At 45.0% G+C, this 19,525-nt stretch overlaps 2 protein-coding genes across 5 annotated transcripts in view; one reads left to right on the plus strand and one right to left on the minus strand.

Annotated features, from left to right (window-relative positions):
- ntn1b (netrin 1b) overlaps nucleotides 1–3,632 on the minus strand; it is a 44,172-nt gene extending 40,540 nt beyond the window's left edge. Inside the window, exons 1-2 of one of the 2 annotated variants that reach the window (XM_017416730.3) lie at nucleotides 3,440–3,632; nucleotides 2,263–3,330 (exon numbers count right to left, since the gene is read on the minus strand). In XM_017416730.3, the coding sequence (XP_017272219.1) occupies nucleotides 2,263–3,325 (1,063 nt within the window). In that variant the 5' untranslated portion in view covers nucleotides 3,326–3,330; nucleotides 3,440–3,632. Of the gene's footprint in view, nucleotides 1–2,262 lie in introns of both variants that reach the window. The other variant, XM_017416729.3, reaches the window with a different exon arrangement.
- A 941-nt stretch (nucleotides 3,633–4,573) lies between these two features.
- Nucleotides 4,574–18,190, plus strand: LOC108236216 (phosphoinositide 3-kinase regulatory subunit 5-like). 3 transcript variants are annotated; one of them, XM_025006016.2, is made up of 21 exons: nucleotides 4,574–4,589; nucleotides 4,726–4,799; nucleotides 5,150–5,335; nucleotides 5,457–5,650; nucleotides 7,852–9,154; nucleotides 9,583–9,683; nucleotides 9,795–9,863; nucleotides 9,950–10,088; nucleotides 11,499–11,568; nucleotides 11,667–11,844; nucleotides 11,951–12,122; nucleotides 12,614–12,682; nucleotides 12,782–13,617; nucleotides 15,244–15,369; nucleotides 15,709–15,840; nucleotides 15,915–16,008; nucleotides 16,090–16,166; nucleotides 16,251–16,344; nucleotides 17,220–17,299; nucleotides 17,394–17,512; nucleotides 17,598–18,190. In XM_025006016.2, exons 5-21 carry the CDS (start codon nucleotides 9,040–9,042, stop codon nucleotides 17,743–17,745), a joined length of 2,619 nt encoding a protein of 872 aa, XP_024861784.1. In that variant the 5' UTR covers nucleotides 4,574–4,589; nucleotides 4,726–4,799; nucleotides 5,150–5,335; nucleotides 5,457–5,650; nucleotides 7,852–9,039; the 3' UTR covers nucleotides 17,746–18,190. The 3 variants fall into 3 exon arrangements, with proteins under 3 accessions (XP_024861784.1, XP_024861785.1, XP_017272217.1); XM_025006017.2 differs by lacking the exon at nucleotides 4,574–4,589 and having other exon boundaries at nucleotides 4,650–4,799; XM_017416728.3 differs by lacking the exon at nucleotides 4,574–4,589 and having other exon boundaries at nucleotides 4,651–4,799; nucleotides 9,052–9,154.
- Nucleotides 18,191–19,525: the final 1,335 nt, after the last annotated feature.

Consider the following 19,525-nt stretch of genomic DNA (forward strand, 5'->3'; position numbering starts at 1 on the left):
GGGGGGGTGTTGGCCTCCCGCTGACAGCGAGATGGACGCCTCCAGGCGACGACCTTTTTGTTTCGGCCACATGCGGGCGGCGGGCGGAGGCCAAAGAGAACAACTTGTTCGCTTGTCCCGTGTGGCTGAGCACTCCGTGGCCGGGGGGGGGCTCGTTGCAGTTACCAGATCCACTCCGCCGTGGCTCGGAGAGGCCTGAATCACGCACTCCCTCCAAAAAAAACCAAAATCAGATTCCAATTACCGCCCTCTTTGTGGCGCTCCCTGAATGGTTTGCCGCCTCTAAAGCGGCAGTTTAGACTCTACGTGCCAAACATGTCAATAAAACCGCCCTAATCGGCCACGGGATCTGTAAAGGCACCTGCTTATGGAAACACAACCCCCCTCCCCACCGTGCAGCCTGTCTGTGCGCCTGCACGGCTTCCTTTCTTATCGAAGCTGCGACCGGAGGCGGAAACATCGGGTCAGGGCGCAAAAAATGACACATTTTGGACACGGCAGGCTTCGTTGGTTAAAAGAAACAACTTCCTTTTTTTGTTTGTTTCCTGCTCAACATTTCAGTTCAAATACAGATTTCAAAACAAGATTTGACACTTTGTTGTTTTCCTGAACAAAAGATGTTTTGGTTAAAAATAGAAAATGTGTTTATATATATATATATATATATATATATATATATATATATATATATATATATATATATATATATATATACAAACATAACATGTTATGTTTGCGCCAAAGGAAAAAACTTTTTATTTTTATTTTTGTGGTTTCTTTAAACAGGCCAACACTTCACTTTTAAATGATTTTGTTTTTTTAGTGTTTACAGTTACATTGTTTTTTCCCCTGCTAAATGTACATTGTGGGTGTAAATAAATCTGTTTGTATTTATATTTTTTGAAGTTTATTAGGAAACAGAAAAAGCGCATTTCTTATTTGAATTAATCAGTTTCATTATGGTCAGTGGTCAGACCTCTTTTTTTTTCTTATTTAGGTTATTGAATTTAGTATTTCTAACCTTTAAGGTTTTGAGATTTTTCCTTTTTTTTTCTTGGAGCATGTGTGGCCTTTTTTTTTTTTACTCCAAGCCTCAGGCAGGTTTGATCAAATTAGTCTCCTCAAGCTTCAGCACACACACGTAAAAAAAATCCTAATTTGCACATAAGACACGCTGTTCTTTACAGGGAGAGCTTTAAGATCTTTCAAAAATAGGGAAGCAAAAATCTGAAGTGTTTGCATTTCTGTGTCATTCAAGTCAGGGCAGATTCTCTCATTTGAATCCAGATTTTTATGCATAACAATTAATCACCAAATTGACAACTCCTGTTTTTTACCACCTCACCGCCCCTGACAGGTGTTGTGCTGTCCCGTGGAGATCCATTTCCTCAACCAGCTTTGCTTCGTTTTCCTCTCAATTGTTTCAAAGAATCGTATTTTGAAGAAGCAAGAAAGCATTTAAAGCAGCAGAAACATCCTGCTGGCCGAAGAAAACCCATTAAAGACGGCTTCCTCTGTGCTCAGGAGGGGAAATAAAATCCCATCTGACTCGTGACGCACACGTACAGGACGGAAACAACAGCTCCAGATTAGTATAATCAGTTTTTTACACGTTTTTTAACTTTTTTCTTCTCTTTGGCTCCTCTGCATCAACCAATTTGCCCTAAAAAAATAAATCCACTAGAAAATAAAACATTTAAACAAAATTCAATGCAAACTTGGAGTCAGGTGTTCTGCAAAAATACGACAAGTCTTTCTGAAGAGAAGCAGAGTTAAAAGTTAAAATTTGTTTTTGTATTTAAACTTGATTAATTACGGTTTGGGCCAGTATTAAAGAAAATTATGTGTAATACCCAACACTTAAAACGTGTGTTTTGTTATTTTAAAGTGGGGTGCTTTTAAAATGATTAAATGTGAGACAAGTTGGGCTCAGGCCTCCATAAATCGGTGGGTACATTTTAAACAAAAGTCTGCCTTTGCTCTGAAATGTAAATAAACTAATAAATGTCAACAATTTACTAAATGTCGCTCATTTTAGTACCTAACAAACTAGTTTTGGTATAAAGCTGTAACATTAAACTTGATAGTAAGTCGTTTTATTTGTAATATTTCAGAGTTTTATGAGGGGGGTTGGCGGTAAAGACCCTGAGGTGGGCTCGTTTTAACAGGGGGGACGGAACTCGACACAACACCTGTCAGGTATAATTAGTGCAGGTGAGAGAGAAGGAGGAGGAGGAGGAGGAGGAGGAAGCTCGGTCTTACCCACGCACTCGTTGGCTTCCCGGGCCGTGGCCCTCTGCCACGGCCGGTCGTAGTGGAACGGCTTGCACCTGTCGCACTCCGGGCCGGCCGTGTTGTGCTTGCACTCGCACACCAGGCTGCCCTCGCGGTCCTTCACGCACTTGGACGCGTGCCCGTTGCACTTGCACCTCCCGCCCACCTGCAGGTCCGACACGGCGTAGAAGTAGGAGTCGCGCGCCAGCTCCGAGTCGTCCTCGTTCTCGTCGCCGAACGTGTGCAGGCGGCTGAAGGCCACCTTGATGTCGGTGGCCGTGACCCAGTCCTGCAGCACCGGCGAGTTGTCGAAGTCGTGCGCCGACGGGCGGCCGTCCAGCGTGCTGAAGGCGATGAGGCCGCCGCTCAGCGGGTGCATGTCGGTGTGGGAGTCCGTGCACACGGCCTCCTGCTCGTTCTGCTTGGTGATGCTCGCCTTGTTCTGCCGGTTGTACATCTTCTTGCACTGCGTGGAGTAGAACTGGAAGGGCACCCACGACTTGCCGTAGTCCATGGACTTGTAGATGGCCATGGACTCGGGTCTCGGGGAGCAGAACTGCAGGCTGACGTAGGTCACCTCGAACTTCTTGCCCAGGGACAGGGTCAGGGTGACGTTCTGCGGGAACTGGACGAAGTTCTCCGACTGCCAGCAGGTCAGGTTGTGCGGGTTGTTCAGGTCCGTCAGGTAGGCGGGCGGCCGGGCCTTCTTGGGGTCCCCGGCGTCGCACGTGTGGCAGTCGCGGGCGCGCTCCTCGCCCTTCTCGGTCACCACGCAGAAGCGGGCGGCGGGGCTCCCGCAGGTGCTGGACACGCGCACGTCCTTGCCGAAAGCCGAGTTGACGAAGTCCGGGATGCACCTGCGGGGGTTGCCGTTCTCGTCGTAGCAGGGGTCCGGGGGGGAGGACTGGGCGGCGAACATGCTCAGGCCGTACCCCCCGAGGGCTCTCGTGCTCAGGGAGGACAGCGTCAGCAGGAGCAGCGGGAGCAGCGGCGGAGGGAGCCGGCTCCGCGGAGCCGCGCTCACCGCAGACCGAGCGCCGCAGGGAGCCATACGGGCTGGAAGTGAGGAGGCAGAGAGCAGGTGATTAAAAAAAACAACAACAGCAGCTGGGGGGACGGCGCGAAGGACTGCGCGCGAGGTGCTGAACGCGGGGAAGAAACTTACGAGGCGAAGAAAACTCCACCCAGAACCTCCACCACCACCCGCGCAGCTCAGTAGCAAAGTGTGGGACTCCCGAGGAGCTTCGGAGAAACAGCCTATCCTGTTAAAACCTCCTCCTTCTTCTCCTCCTCCTCCGAGGAACAAAATAAAAACAAGACAAATGAGTCTGTCCTCCTCATAGTCACACCTCTGTCCACCTCTGTCCCTCTCTGCGCCGATGAGGACACGGTCTGTGCGCTGAGGGAGCGGCGCCATCTGCCGGACAATCGTTGGAGCTGCATCTAGAATAAAAATAAGTTATGAAAAAATAATATATTTAGACTCAAACCTAAAGATAATAATAACTTCACTCCTTTATCAGGTTCTTTTGAGGTCCGTATTTTTAATTAATGCTACACATATTTTCCTTCTTTTAGTGTTAAAGCAAATGCTATTTCTTAAACTATACATAGATCCTAAATAGGTAATTTTGTTTGCTATTTCTTTTTTCTGTCGTAACAGACTAAAGGTCCTAATTCAAAGTGAAGAGAGAGCATTAAGTCTGATTAAAGGAGGATGTTTTTTATTTTGAAAACATTTTGATTTCCCTTTTTTTCCAGTCTCATCAAAAGAGGGTGTGGAGCAGTTTTAAAACGCTTCAAAAAGTTCTTTCAAATGTTCACAGGGGTTGCTAGATTTTAGTGTGAATACATTGACAATATATCTGTCAAAAGTTCAAGGAGTGAAGGCAGAAAAGCTGTCAGTCAGGACGGCTGGGTGGAATAAAAAGCCAGACGCTCAACTTGATGTGACTCTTCCTAAAACTGCCTGATGTAAACGATAGTAGGATCTTTAGTTCTTGACGATTTTCCATAAAATGGTAAACCGTTACGATTATGGATGAATCGGTCCTGACACGCGCTGACAAAGAAGCTGTTTGTGTGATCTGTCTGCATTTTCTAGTTGCCTGAAACGGTTTGTGGAGAAGTGTTTTTTTTTTTTTTTAAATGGCCTTTATATGACAACAACACAATGAAACTCTGGGAATTCTGCCATGGCTATCAGAGGCTCCACCTTTAAAAAAAAAAAACATTAAAGTTAAGTTCCTGCTCCTCCACATCAAAAAACGGGTCAGCCGAGGTGGGAAAACAACCAAAAAGAGCACAAGTAAAAGGTAAGAATTATACTTTTAAGAAAGGTCCGTAACGGAACCAGGGGTAAGTGAATAACACCTGCGGGAGGAGACTTTCCACGAAAGTACTTTAGCGCTTGAATAGCTTTGAATCAGGATCATTTCTTATTTGTTGCAGATCTTAGGAGGAGGGCAAAGGATCCCAGCAACCGGAGGGAAAGAGAACAGCTTCGAGTTTCAGCTTACGGACAGGTGAGTGGTGTCTTGAGGGTGAATCGAGAGAGCGAGCAGGCAGGCTGACCTGACTTCTGCAGGGACGACAACGGAGGCGATCACCAGAGGATCTTTTTCACAAGGATTTGTAGACAGGAGCACACAGAGGATTCTCTCTTTTTCAATATTAAAATTCATACAAGCCACAAAAAATAAAAGTAAAATCCAACGATGAGTCGTAATTGAGCTAAGCCTTAAATATGCTCAGGAGTAGTCAGGTTAACAGACCACAGGTGACAGACCTCTGTCTCACCCTGAAAGTGAAACGTTAGAGGAGAACAGAGCAAGAAGGTTGGAGTCCTGACATCCTGGTCACCTCTCCTCTGCAGGTTCTCCTCTCTGGCCTTGGGATCCCCCCAGGAGGAGCTGGAGGAGGAGCTCCAGGTTTCCCTCCCGGACCTGCTGCCTCAACAAACAGCACAGACACGCCGAAGCAAATGGACAGGCAGCATCACGGCGTCGCGTTCCAAATAACCTGCAAGCCAGGTGTTTCCGAAACGTTGTGACATAAAACAGTAAGTTGGAGAGAAAAAAACTCAAACCCACATTTTCACTTAAAACCTGAGATTTCGGGAAGACGTAGAGAGTTTTGTCAGGTGATATGTGTCAGACAGACGACTCCTCCTCCATCACCAGCACAACCCATTAACTGCCTCAGCTGCAAGGTCTCACGCAGTTCCTGTTTTGCGGCACTCGCTGGCTCGACGGCGCAGTTGAAGGGTCTATTTCAGAGAGGAGGATGTGGTTTCCTTATTGTTTCCCTCGGCTGGCCTGTCTCCGTCTCTGCTCGATCCTGGACAACCTGGAGCACTGACAGGGCGCAGTTAGGGGTAAGGCTTCCCTCTTTCTCCGCTCGTTTAATCGAGAGTTTTAACCCCTTTTAAAATGTAGACAGTGCAATGTGTTCTGCTGTGGGTGCGTGTGTGTTAATTGACATTCTTCATATACGTGCAGCCTGTCTGCAGCATGCAGGAACAAGCCTCTGTCACATCAGTTACATCAGATCTGCACATTTCCTGTTCTCCTTCTTTCGAAGCGTGCATCACTTTAATCACAACCCACCGCACAAATCTACGCCTCTTTTTGGTTCGACTCTCAGCAGATCCACCAGTTTTGTTTTTTTTTTGTTTTTTTTTTAAAAAGCAGCATTGCGAGGTCACTCCTCCGGCGATCTGACATGAATGCCTGCAGCAGTAGGCCTAACATCCATCTCTGCACAGTGGCAGGTCAGGTTTACACAGCAGTGTGGGACAATACTCCCCCCCGACACATACAATGGACCAACACCTGCTTCCTCAGGGGACAATTCATGGATTTTCTTGCTAAAATGGGATACTCCAGGTACTTCTGAGCTTAAAGCGGCTGTAAATATAGATATCCACACATATTGTCCTTATTGTCAGCAGAGCACTTGCAGTGTGTGTGTCAGAGGAAACTAAGTGCAGCAGCAGAAACACGCGGTCAACAGAGGCAGATAAGAATCGGAAACATCCAGATAAGATGTTAATGAAGAACCACAGAGGTTAAGCTGTGAGCGCGCACCCATCTGTTAGAGCAGTTTGCATGCACTGTGTTTTTGTTTTAACGGGTACGTCATTCCTCGTGTCTGTGTCTGCAGAATTCAGTAACGATTTTAAAAAGTTTAGTTTCACGCAAGTTTTTTTTTTTTTTTAATTTAATTCCTTCTGCAGCTGATGCATATCAACGTCTTGCAGGGGAACAATAATAACATTGCAAAAAAAATTTAAATAAATAAAGATAAATTTATTATTTCGGTTTAGTTCTGCCCAGGGTGTCGTTGCTATACATGAAGCCATACTGGGGCACAGCACACTTCATTAAACAGCCCAGTTTTCAAAGGTACCTCATATGTACCCTTTAGGTACCCTCATAAGTACCTGTAAAAACCCCTGTATGTACACTGTCATTACCCTGTAAGTGCCTGTCAGTACCCTGAATGTAATCCTATAAATATCCTGTATGTCTCCCTGTTAGTATGTATGTAGTTTTGTAAGAATCTTGTATGTACCTCTGCAAGTACGTTGTAAGTACCTTTTCATTACCCTGTAAGTAGCCTTTATGTACCCTGCAAGTACCGCATTTGCACCTTGTAAGTACCCCCACAAGAACACTGTAAGTGTCTTATATGTACTCCCCCCAAGTACCCAGTAATTATTCTTTAGGTTCCATGTACGTACCTTATAATGATTTTGTAGGTACTCTTTAAATATCCTGTAATCACCCAGTTAGTACCCTGTATGTACCCCTGTAAGTACCTTCTCATTACCCTTTAAGTGTCCTATATGTACCCCCTGAGTACCCAGTAATTACCCTGTAGGTTCTGTGTACTGTACCCTGTAAGCATAGGTGTAAATCCCAGGGGGGTCGGGGGGGTCTGGACCNCCCCCCCCCAATAATTCAATGAAGGAAACTGTGTATTTAAACAATATAAATATAAAAAAGCAAAAAAGAGAGAAATCCGCCATTGATCTAAGAAAAAAAAAGGAATTTTTGTCTCTCCCAAATTTAACATTTTACGTTTTTAAACTTACGTTTAGAACTGATTTGTATTTATATTTATGCGTAGTTGTTTTTAGAGCTTGAATTCATGCTGATAGTATTGATTTTGATTTTATTTTGGTATGTTTACCTGCCTAAGCACTGCAGATGGAAATCAGCCGTGGTTAAATCTGCCGTGACAGAGCTGCCTCTTCCCGACTGTATTGTTCTACTGCGTGACTCCAAATGAATAAACTCGAACTCGAGTTGTCACAAGCGTGTCGAACACTTCCCAGTATAGCTTCTGTAATTCTAGATAAAGCTACAGCTGTTTGGGTTTTTGTTGTCGTTGTTGACATTGATTGCAAACCTTACCCGGCAAATTTTACCTTAAATTTCACCAGGAGTTTGTCCAAATATGTCATTCCATGTGATTCTAAGTGATGTTTTGAAATCATTCAGCTTTTGGGAGAAACCCCAAGTTGACACAACCTCCTTCTCCCCTTTCACCTCCTTTAATCTTTGCATTTAGGCAAACATCAGAGGTGATTTGTGACGGGAGAGCTGCATGAAGGGAAGGGTTGCCGTCCTCCACGAGAAGTCACCAAGTCGCCTCTCGTTCTTGTTCTCGACGAAAATTGCGTCAATTTCTTCCCGTAGAGGCTTCGTCCGCCACTTCGCGACCCAAGTTCCCGGCCGAACTTTTTCCTCACAGGTGTTTGTGCCAAGTGTCGTGTGACTGGTCAGAAGCCGGTGAGCTTTAATGGAGTCATTCTGCTTCTACTGCTCCTCTGAGAAGCAGCTGGAGGCTGTTAGAAAATATAGCTGTCTTTACGACTGTTCCAGCAGAACTTAGAAACCTCTGAACTTAAATCTCTACAAGGACAGGAAAGCTGAGAAGCCGGAGGGAAGAAACCCGAGCAGGAGGAGGGAGAAGCTTCCCGGGAGTTCTGTCCCGAGCATCTAGTGAACGATGAAAGGTGTGGGCGAAAACGAACGGCCCTCAACCGACTTCTTATGGAGTTTGATGGAGCCGTTACAAGATGAGGACAGTGGATATACTGGACAGCAAATGGTAAAGATGGAGCCGCCAGGGAGGAGGAGGACAGGAGGAGGTTCATGGCTGCAGAGGAGGATGCAAGGATAGGATGAGACAGGTGCTGTGGAGACCCCCCCCTCCCCTAAAGGGAGCGACTGAAAGAATAAGACTGTGTTTTATGTGTGCCTGGATCACAGCTGCCGTTTAAAAGTTTAAAGTTGTGATTTTTGTTTGATTAAAAAAAAAGACTGGTAATGAGGGTAATGAAGTAGGAAGTTGCCCTTTTTTGCGCGAAGAATTTCCATCCCTGCGTTGAGTCAGAAAGGGAAGCAAACTGGATCCAGACGACGACTCTTACGAAGAAAAAGTAGAAGTTGTGGCTGCTTTCTGCCAGCTCATCTCCGGTTCACTCAGTGTCTGACTCACTGGTAGGAAGTGTCAGACGGCTCGCCCGTGCTGCCGCATGAGCTGCGGCCGCTCGCCCCTGTGAGTCGTCTACCCCGGCTCGGGTTTTTCTTATCTGCGAGACGGAGCGACGGCGGCTTTCATCTGCTGATAACACCAGAAAAAATCAGGAAGCCTGGAGTGGACCGAAAGGGCCCTCTGGTTTACCAGGACGCCGCCGAGCAGCGTGGACTTCCTGTCGGTTGTTTCTTCTGTCGTTCACATGCGGGTCTTGTCATGGTTTTGCAGACGATGGAGCAGAGCTCGTGCACCGAAGACCGAATCCGGCACGTCCTCGAGCGCTGCCTCTGTCACCTGGGTCTCGACTCGCCTGACAAGCACCTCTGGAATGGTAGGACCCGAATCCGTATTAGCTTTTTCGATGACAGCGCGATTAAAAACAGCGGGATTCATCTTAGACTTAGAAGTAATATGTCTAAATAAACGATCTGAAAGGTGGGTAAATTAATTCAAATGCAAATGTAGAGGAGGGGGAAGGGGGGAGGACATCTTTATAGAGAAAGCAGAATTGAAAGTGGTGATGGACAACTTGTGAAAGTATCATGCGAGATCAGTTTCGGTGTTTCTAACAAAAGAGCTTCATTCATCTAAACGGACCTGGGAGAGAAGGAGCCGTGTCCACCTTCACAGGGCTCACATTTTGTGAATATGTGGTGTGAAAACGTTTACCTCGCCGGCCCGTGTCGGAGCGAAACCCAAAAGCAGAACTCGCTGGCAGGTTCATGTTCTGCGTGTTTTGTTTTTTGTCTTCCGAACAAGCTGGACTTTGCGTCAGCCGCTGGTGTTTGGAGGAACTCGTGAAGAGGGATCCTCACAACTTCCTCATCCTCCTGCAGAAACTGCTGGAGAAAACAAAAGAGGTGAGGCGAGCGTCGCCGTCGTTTGCTTTTCGCGGTGACGCGGGAGGCCGCAGGCGTTTCACTTCCCTTTTTTTTTTTGTTTTGTTTTGTTTTGTTTTATTCCTCTTCCAGGTCCTGGAGCAGTGTCGGTACGAGCTGGTGGTGCCGCTGACTCTCTTGTTCTCCTCAGCTCTTCTCGGAGTGAGTTGGTCTCATTTGCAGCGAGTAAAAGAATAAAACGGGGGGGGGGTTTCCCCTTTTGAAGCATTTCTTCCCGTCTCTTGTAGAGCCCTTACATCGCTCCAGACTGCGGCGTGCTGCAGGAGGCCGACCTGTTGTTCCACGGCTTCCTGACGTGGCCCGAGCCGTGCAGCTCTGCCTGCAAACAGCTGCTGAACATCATCCAGCAGGAGCGCCGCGCTCCGGGTGGGACTGCAGCTCACACACATCAGTGAAAAGGGCCCAAATTTCAAACAAAAGCATCAAACAGTTCTTTCCATTTCTGCTCACTGCTTCAGTTTATTTAGCTGTGTTTTAGCACAGAATTCAAAATACTGTTAGAACTATTCGCTGTTAATAAAGTGGAAATTTCAACATTAAAGTGAAACACTGAGATTAAAGTCAAAATGTGATTCAAATTAAAAAGCTCAGTTTAAAGTTGAAATGATGAGATTAACATCGAAATGTTGAGATCAGCTATAAAACACTGGGATCAAAGCTGAAATGGCGAGAATAAATTTTAAATGTTGAATTAAACTTAAAATATTGAGGATAATATGCTGACATTAAAGTTTAAATGTTGAGCCGATGTCGAAATATTGACGATAAAGTAGAAAATACTGAGAGTAAAGTTGAAATGGAGAGAAAAAATTTTTAAATGTTGCAATAATGTCAAAATACTGAGGACAAAATGTTGGGACAAACGTTGAAAAGTCAAAAATAAAGTTAAAAGGCTGAGATAAAAGTGTAAATAATGAATATATGTCAACGTATTAAGGTTAAAATGTTAAAATTAACTATAAAATACTGAGGTTAAAGTTGAAATGCTGAATAAAAGTCAAAGTACTGAGATTAACATCAGAATGTCAAGATTAAGGTTGACGTGTGATAAAATTAAAAATATTGAGGAAAAAAAGTTGAAATTCAGAGATGAGTTTGAAAAAGTTGAGACACAAGTCAACAGATTGTTTCAAGAATAAAGTCACAATGTTAGGAATAATCTGAAAGCTGAAAATAATTTAAAAACAAGGCGAAGAATGAATAACCTGTTTTCTGCTTCCAAACATATTTATATTTGTTCCTTTCTTGTTGTTTTCTTTATTATCATTGGATGCACTTTTACCGGGTAAACTCCAAACTACCAGAAAGTCTTTTCTTGAATCAGTGTATCGCTCCTGCAGCAGTCTCAGTCACAACAACACAACTTCCTTCAGTCCTTCACAATAAGAGTCTCAAACATACAGATTGTTGACCTAAAACGTACTCAAACATCATCTGAAGTTTATAAAAATAACTGACATTATAAACTAAAAGTCACAACAGAAACATGATTATCGCTGTATTTCCTCTAGTGATGGTTTGTTTTTTTATTCTCCTTTTCATCTAAAACTAACAACTTTCTTTCCACCGTTTCAACTTTATTCTGGAAAGTTCGGAGTGGCCCTACTACCAGTCGTATGAACTTTAGAAATAAAGATGATTTTGTATATTTTGTATTTTGTATAACAAGTCTGACTTTAAAGTAAAGCAGAACAGTATTCAGTCAGTGAGAGTTAAAGGAAATTGGTCAGTATAAAGGCAATCACAGAGTCGGTAATTGCCTTTTTCTTGTTGCAGGTATTTCATTCCAACGACTGATCAGGACCGAGCAGGGGATATGTCCTGAACTTACCTGTTCTAAAACTGTGTAAGTCCATCCGGACTCTAAAAACAAGGGGCTGCTGTTAAAAAAAAAAGACAAAAAACAACAAAACATTAAATATGTAAAGTGATCTTTCTTATCAGAATGGTGCTGTTGGTGAGCCCAGACGATGAAAACCCTTTGGAGGTCCAGTCGGTCTCTGAGCAGCTGAGCACCACCCACGACTCCACCCGAGACGTCATCCCCACGCTGATCCTGCACAGCTTCCAGGCTGCTTTTGGTACCAAACATGACCTGCAGGCACTCCACACCTCCCTGGAGGTAAATCGGAATGTCTTATTTCTGTTTCCTCGTCGTTCTTCCGTTTTTTTTTTGTTTTGTTTTTTTTTTCCTTTCTTTAAGCGGTCCGTCCTGATTTCACCTCCAGGGAAAGCATCCACAGGAGCTGGAGCAGCTCATGGAGTCCATAACGAGCAGCATGGAAGCAGCAGCCTCTGTGGCAGATCCCAAAAAAGCACGAGAGGGTCTGCTCCGCAGCTTGGAGAAGCTCGGAGAAGGTCTTACCGGCCGTGGTCCCGCGGGCAGCTGCCCAGACACCGGTAAGACAAAGTCCAGTAAAGACCGGTGCAGCTCATATGAGCTCATACTCATACATGTAAACTTTATCATCTGGATCAGTTCGTAAGAATCTAAGTTCTGCGTCAGCAATGCATGGAACAAATCCAAAGGTGGGCCCAGAGGACAGCCTGGGAGTTCAACCATGAACAAATGAAGAAAAGCGACGAGAACGTTTGACTTAAGATTGTCCGTATTTAAACAGTTTATCACTTAGGAACCATACAAACACCAAAATGGTGTCAGTCTTCCCCCGTCGGCATTTGACAATGCCTTTATTGCTTGTTGGTCTGAAATGCGAAACTGTAGATCTAGGAATTGAGTGCTTTCCCAAAATAAAAAAACATTTAAGCCCCAAAGGCCTTGCACATGTGGACTCAGAGGTCACGTTGAAGATTTAAGAAGCCTAAATTGAAAGCTATAAAAAGAGTATCCTGTGTGGTTCTTTATCCTGGTGTTTCCTTGTCTGTTTTAGGCTTTGTTGAGACTTTCATGCTGCCCCTTCCCAAATGTCACACACGCTTATGGGAGGATGATAACTTTGGTAAATACTATTCATTTAACTTTTAAATTCTCCCTTCTCCAATTAACTGGTGTGATTCCTTGGACTTCCCCCTACAAATACTTGTTCTCATTCATGCAGATGTTCTGAAGAACATACTTGGAATTGATTCCGACCTTGACTCTCCTCCCGATTGTTTCCTCCAAGCGGACATAGATGAGGATGACGGCAACGAGACCACCGTAGATGATGAGTTTGAGTTGGACTTAAACAGAGGGGATCATGAGTTTCAAAGCCATCGGATCTCGGGGACATCAACGTCCTCCAGAGACTCTACGTTTTCCAGCAACTCCATGTCCTCCACTGTGTCCGTGCCCTGTGGCTCATCCGGCGTGGAAAGTGACTTTGGTGAGGAGGTGACACAAAGGGACACGGAGGAGGGACACGATAGCCAACCAGAATCTCGAAAGAAACCCAAGAAAAAGTCCAAATCCCTCTTGGGCTTAGAGCGCTTCTCGTTACTTTTTAAGACACCCCGCAGTCCCAGAGCCTGCCACCATGCCGAGAGCATGGGCTACAACGGGGACATCAACAGAGACTTCATAAGAGCTGGGGGGAAACTCAAACACCCGAGGTTCCATGTGAAGCAGGCTTGCCCTACGGCCTTAGATCCTCTTTCCCTCGTGAAACAAGTGTGCTTCCGCAGGAGGCCGATCCTGAGCGTCGACGAAGGAACTGTGGCAGATGTGCCAAGCGTGGTCAAAGTGGTCATATTCGGAGGGGACAGGGAGGCTGGCAGGCTTGCCCGAGCGTACAGCGACCTGCAGCAGAAAGAGAGCAAATGTCCTCAGCTCACCAGGATGTGCAAACTGCAGTTTTACTTTGTTCCCACCAAAAGGAGGATTGGAAGTACGGGAGCTGGACACTCGCCAGCCGAAGGACAGGTGGAAGGTTTAACCAAAACAGCAGCAAATATAGTAAGATCATTTTTGTTTACTTCTATATGTCCATTTTCTACCACTTATCCTTGGTCGGGTCACTGAGGAAACAGGTCCAGGAGAGAAACCCAGACATCTCATTCCCCAGCATCACTCTCCAGCTCCGATCCCAAGGTGTTCCCAGGCCAGAGAGGATTTATAATCCCTCCAGTGAGTTCTGGATCTGCCCTGAGGTCTCTTCCCAGTGGGACATGCCCGGAAAACCTCCAAAGGGGGGGTCCAGGAGGCATCCTAATCAGATGCCTGAACCACCTCAAATGACTCCTTTCCATGTGAAGGAGCAGCAGCTCTACTCCGAGTCTGTCTGTGCACAAGATTACTCAAAAAGTTATCAACGAATTTTCATATAATTTTTTTAGGAAACGTCAACAAGGAACAAGCGATTTGATTTTGGTAGTGTTTCGGGTCACAATCCAGATTCGGGAACTGACATGATGAAGATCCCTATAGCAGTCTGTGACCCTATGGCCTTGGCGAACGTTTGCGCTCTCTGAGTGCTTCTAGTTCAAAATGTAGCTGTGTGGATCCGTGAGATAGCTTTAAAGAAATGTAGCAACTTAGTTCCCAAATGCTCGCTGTTATTTTGTTCCCTAGAAACCAAAACGACAATGGAGCCGTTTTTACCGGTGTTTCTAGGTTTGTCTGGATTTATCTTGATCCTCTCACCAAGAAACTTTGATTGTGTGCTAAAACGGTTCATAACTGAGAGGAAATTGTAAACACCTCAAGAGGAGGAGTTCATGTCAATGAGTGGTAGTTCGATGGAGCAAGAGATAGATCAACAAATTGGGGGCATTGTCTGCAATAATGAGGGTGCTGCTCCAGTCTTTTTGTGATGAAGAAAGAGCTAAGCTGGAAAGCAAAGCTCCTGGTTTACTGATCCATTTATGTTCCAACCCTCAGCTATGCTCATGAGGTTTAGATCATGACAGAAAGAACAAGATCCCAGATGGAAACGGCTGAAATGAGCCTCCTCCATAGGGTGGCCGGGCTCAGCCTTAGAGATAAGAAGAGGAGCTCCGTCATCTGGAGGGAGCTCAGATTAGTCGTTGCTCCTCCACATCGAATGAGTGATCCGAGGTGGTTCTGGTAACTGATCAGGACGTCCGCTGGGAGGAGACCAAGAACATCGTGGGACCCTTCCAGGAGGAGCTTTTTGCCGGGGAGATGGATATATGGGTTTCCTTCCTCGACCTGTTGCCTCTGCGACTTGACTGTGTGCAACATAGGTGGCAGAGAATGGATGGAAATTGGAAACGGGATAAGAAATAAACCCAGCTTTGGTTGTTTTGGGGAAATCTTGAACCAGGCTAAGAGTCTCTGTACTTTGATATGTCGTTAATGTGGACGTTCTCGTCACCTAGTGGTGCGGAATGAGTACTTCAGCAATTTTGTTAGAATTGTGGGTATCTTTGAAAAAAATCCTGTTCAAAATAATATGGGACATTAGTTAAGCACTGTGGTACCTTGTTTGTGAGAAAACTGAGCATAAACTGTATTTCTTTGTTGAAGAAGAGTATCAATCCCTCCAAAAAGGGACATTAATTTTCCTGTTTAACTCTGAATATCACTGAAAGCTTTTTCATTTGATTAAATGTGTCAAAGGAGTCAAACAGCATAGAAGAGGAGGACTTTACAACAGATATAGCCCACTTTTTGGGCCTGATGGATCCATGGTACGACCGCAACGTCGTCAGTCTGCTCAGCTTGTCCTCTGACGTCCTCTGTGAGGTACATTTCACACCTGTAGCATCAGCTTTTTACAGTATGCAACATAATTCAAGAGGCGCTAAGAAAAGGCCTAATAGTTTGGTTATTTGGTCACACTTACTGATTGAGGACAGATAAGACTCTGGTACTGAAAGTAGTATTATTTCTTGCCCTGCTGTTGATTTTTGACGCCCCTTTCTTTTTTGGGGGGATAAATTTGAACGATTTACACCGGGAGATGACCTCATTATGAGAAGTAGTATGGTTAAGATGGATTTTCTTTTAGTTCAAGCATGTTTTAGGTTAGTGGTTGTTTCCGCGTCTCATCATCTGTCTTCTCCAAAACTCGCCTCGACCCAGGCGCCGTCCAAGGACGAGGACGTCTCCACGGGCTCTGGCGGCGCGGAGCGTCTTTCCCTGCTGGCCGACTTGGTGCTGTACTACTGCAGGCATGCGGACAAGCCTGTCCTGGTGCAGCTCTACCAGGCCGAGGTCGGAGCGCCACGCCTACAGGACACGGTGAGCTTTGATCGGAGTGAAATCTCACGCTTCCTTCCTTCTCGCAGCTCACCCTGGCCGGGGGAGAGAAGAGAAGGGAAGTGTTCATTCACACCTTGGAGCTGGGACACACGGCTGGAACCAGAGCTCTTAAGGCCATGGGTCAGTACCACTCTGCAAAATCTGCGCAGATGAATGTGACAGCCCGCATGTAGGCTAACGTCAGATGGATTCTTTCTAAAGGGGCCGCCACCAAAAGGTTTGGGATTGATAAAGAACGGGAGGCTGTGCCTTTAACGCTGAGCGTCGCCTACAACAAGGTGTTGTTCTCTCACAGGTTTCCTGCGTTCCAAACAGTAAACCAGATTTCTATAAGAGGCAGAACTCAACTCATCTGATTACAGGTGGCTGTCAGCAGGAGGAGTCAGTGGATTCAGACAGAGACGGTTTGCACGTCCATTAATCTTCGCAAAACATGCAGAAGAGCCGAGGAACTCGGTCAGTAAAGCCACCGCTGTGTCGCTGGGCTGCCGCTGCTGGCAGTTTCATTACTGCTTCATCTCATTTTATTTGCAGTTTTGTCGCAAATTTGTTTTGTAGATTTCCAAACCCTGCCAAAGTTGGCTCACAATTCCCAAACTTTCCGCTGTCACGGAAGCTAAACTGAGACTCCAGACGCCTGTGATGACCCTGTAACTATTCTGAGAGGAAAAACATTTGCAGTAATCTTTTGAATGAAGCTCTATGCAAGGTAGTAGGCGGCTAGAAGATCAGTTTTACCAAAAATAATAGTCTGTTTTATTTTGATTGAGGCTCAGAGAACTTTGTTCCAGCTGTGATTTAGGGTCTTTTTTTTTTTTAGCAAAATCGTGATGCCATCTTTATTTTTATTTTTAAGAGCATAGGAAATTGGAACGTCATCTGCAAAGCAGTGAAAGGTAATTTTCTACTGACTGAAGACTGACCCCAAAGGCAGCCCATAAATTTAATTTATTTTTAAATTTAAAAAAAGGGCCTGGTATGGAGCCCTGTGGGACACCGTAGTTTAATGGAGTAGTGACCCAGGTTGACAGAGAAGGCCCTGCCAGCTAGATAAGATAGAAGCCATTTCAGAGACTGTCCACACGCAGCTGAAGGCAGGAGACGATGATCTGATGGTTAATGTTTGTGTGGGAGCATATTGTGGATCCTCTTTAGATGAGATGAAAACTTGAATATTAGGAAGAAAACCATCTGTGCTGCTGGGTTTACAGTCAGAATCTGGGACACTGTCTCACTTTTAGAGATGAAGGACAAAGGGCTAAGATGCTGTGGTCCCATGTGAAGAGTCTTTTTTTTGTTTTGTTTCATGTGTTTGATTGAGTTACGTCCAGATTTACAAGAGACCCTGCAGCTGACGCTGACAGAAGTCCTGAAACGGCAGTGCCCCAAATTGAAAAAGGGTTACAACCAGGTGAGGGAGGGGTTTTAAACTCTGACAACAACATGAAACTGGGGGTGGGGAGAGAAGGCAAGCTTCCTAATCACGCTTGGTTTCCTGTTTGCAGCAAATCCTGACATCAGAGGTGAAGGTGGACCGGGTGCAAGTGACAGCTCAAGAGGCGGGGACAACTTTTGCTGTCTGTCTGGACCAGGACCAGAAAACGTTCATCCAGAGCGTCACAAGGTAAGGTGTTCGCCGACGTCTTCCAAAGCAGGAGCTCCCGTCAGGAACAGGACCGTTTCATCGCTCCTCCTCCTCCTCCGTGCAGGTGTGAGGTGACCCTGTGCAGCAAACCGGGAACTAGTTCCGACTGGAGGTCCTACAGACACCTGCCGGGCCAAGTCCAGCCTCTGCACCCGACGTACCGCTCGCTGCTCTGCCTCCCCGTCACCTGCTTCTCCACCTCGTACCCGTGACGCACGGAAAGAAGAAAGTTCAACCGGAAATTTAAAAAAAAAGGGTCAAATTCGGGTTATTTCGAGGCTTAGGCTGTAGAGCTGGACAAAAAAAAAAAAAAAATCACAAAATGTTTTGCTTTTATCAATAAATCTGTTTACAGAAATGGGTCAGGGCAGAGACACCCGAGTCGGGTTTACTTCCTGCTTTTAAAGGCGTTGTGATTAAAAATGGGCTCCACTGCTAATGATCAGAATATCAATTATTTATTATTATTATGTCATGTTTTGCTGTTGCTGGAGTCCCAACGTCTCAGCTGTGCTTTCTAAAACAGGACCATTATGTCACTAATTTGCTAATAATACTAGAAAACTGACTACTTGAGAATATTTGTACATTTGATTCAAATCCAACATATGATGAAAATATTTGTATAATAAAGTAAGATATTTATTTTGATGTGAAGCCGATAACGTCTTGTTCTCTTTGTCCAAAATCACAAATGAACCCACACTTCAGCTGTTGTCCTTTTGTTTTATTTTAGCCTTTAGGCAGCACAGGGGAGAGGGCAAAGTTATGGCCCGAGGGCCAGAGACGGCCCATTAACCATGTCAGTCCGGCCCTTGATGTTGTTAAAGAAAAAATGATGAAAGATCTGATTTGTTTAAAGATTTCAAAGAAAGTGAGTTATGTATACAAACTCTTAACTGCGTACGACAGAGAGCCCTGAAAGAAAATAGACCTAATTTTTTGGGAAAGATTTTTAACTAAATTAAAGATAAATGTTTAAAAAAAGGACTCCAGTTGTTGCCTTTTTAAACAGAGTTTATATTTAAATGAGCTCTCACACATTTTAGTTCATCTTTTATGTTGACTATACAAGTACTACTAGTATAGTATAATACTACACTATGAAACAAGTCTCGAAAGAGCTTTTTTGACACGTTTGCCCCATTTAATATTTCGTTAAAACCTGTTTCATTTTCTGTGTTCGGTCCATGGCCGGTCTGTCTGCTCCAAGCGGCTGACTGATCATTTATCTTCTCAATTCAGTCTCACGAATGGACCTTCAAGGAGAACATGTCCACCGTGGGACGCAGCAGGTTCAACATTATCACGCTATCCCTGCAGCAGATAGGATCAGGCGAGATCCCCAGTTGTAGTGGTCGTATCGAAGAGGCAGACTCATCTCTGCCCCAGAAGCTGCCTGCAGCTCTGATCGCTGCCTACAGGGCAAAACGATAAACCTGAGGTGAAGGAGAGAGTCTGGGCAGGATGAAAGGGGTGGAGAAAAGTTTCAGGAGTGATCTGTGACAAAAGGGTGGCTTAAGTACAAGTACTTCGTTACTGTACTTAAGTACAATTTTCGTGTATCTGTACTTTACTTAAGTATATTTAATAATGGATACTTTCTACTTTTACTCCACTACATTTTACAGTAAGTATCTGTACTTTCTACTTCACTACATTTCTACAAAACCGTCGCGTTACTCGTTACATCCAAGTCGCATTTCGGTATTTTGATTTGTTCGTTAGTTTGAAAGTATCCAATGGCGAGAGAGGAATCAGTCCACTGAACCAATGCAAAGCGAGAAAGATCCATTAGGCCCTCCCTCAAGAAGAGCAAGGCAGTACGCAGCACCTGCAGAATGACTAACACCCGGAATGGAGTCCGGTGATAGACAACCAGAAGACCTGCGCCACCCATGGTCTTATTTAAAAGATTTATTTGAAATAACCGGGTCAAGTTTACCTTAAAGTGGCCAACTCTCTGCTATTCCTGTATCGATTTGATACAGT

This window comes from Kryptolebias marmoratus, linkage group LG12, assembly GCF_001649575.2.
Source record: "Kryptolebias marmoratus isolate JLee-2015 linkage group LG12, ASM164957v2, whole genome shotgun sequence".
NCBI lineage: Eukaryota > Metazoa > Chordata > Actinopteri > Cyprinodontiformes > Rivulidae > Kryptolebias > Kryptolebias marmoratus.

Excerpts from the sequence above, each read along its gene's own strand:
- LOC108236216 (XM_025006016.2), top strand. The coding sequence starts at position 9,040 with ATGGTTTTGCAGACGATGGAGCAGAGCTCGTGCACCGAAGACCGAATC. Across the intron at positions 16,009-16,089 it reads CAGAGCTCTTAAGGCCATGG|GGGCCGCCACCAAAAGGTTT; the intron begins GTCAGTACCACT and ends TTCTTTCTAAAG. Across the intron at positions 16,345-17,219 it reads CAGAAGAGCCGAGGAACTCG|ATTTACAAGAGACCCTGCAG; the intron begins GTCAGTAAAGCC and ends AGTTACGTCCAG.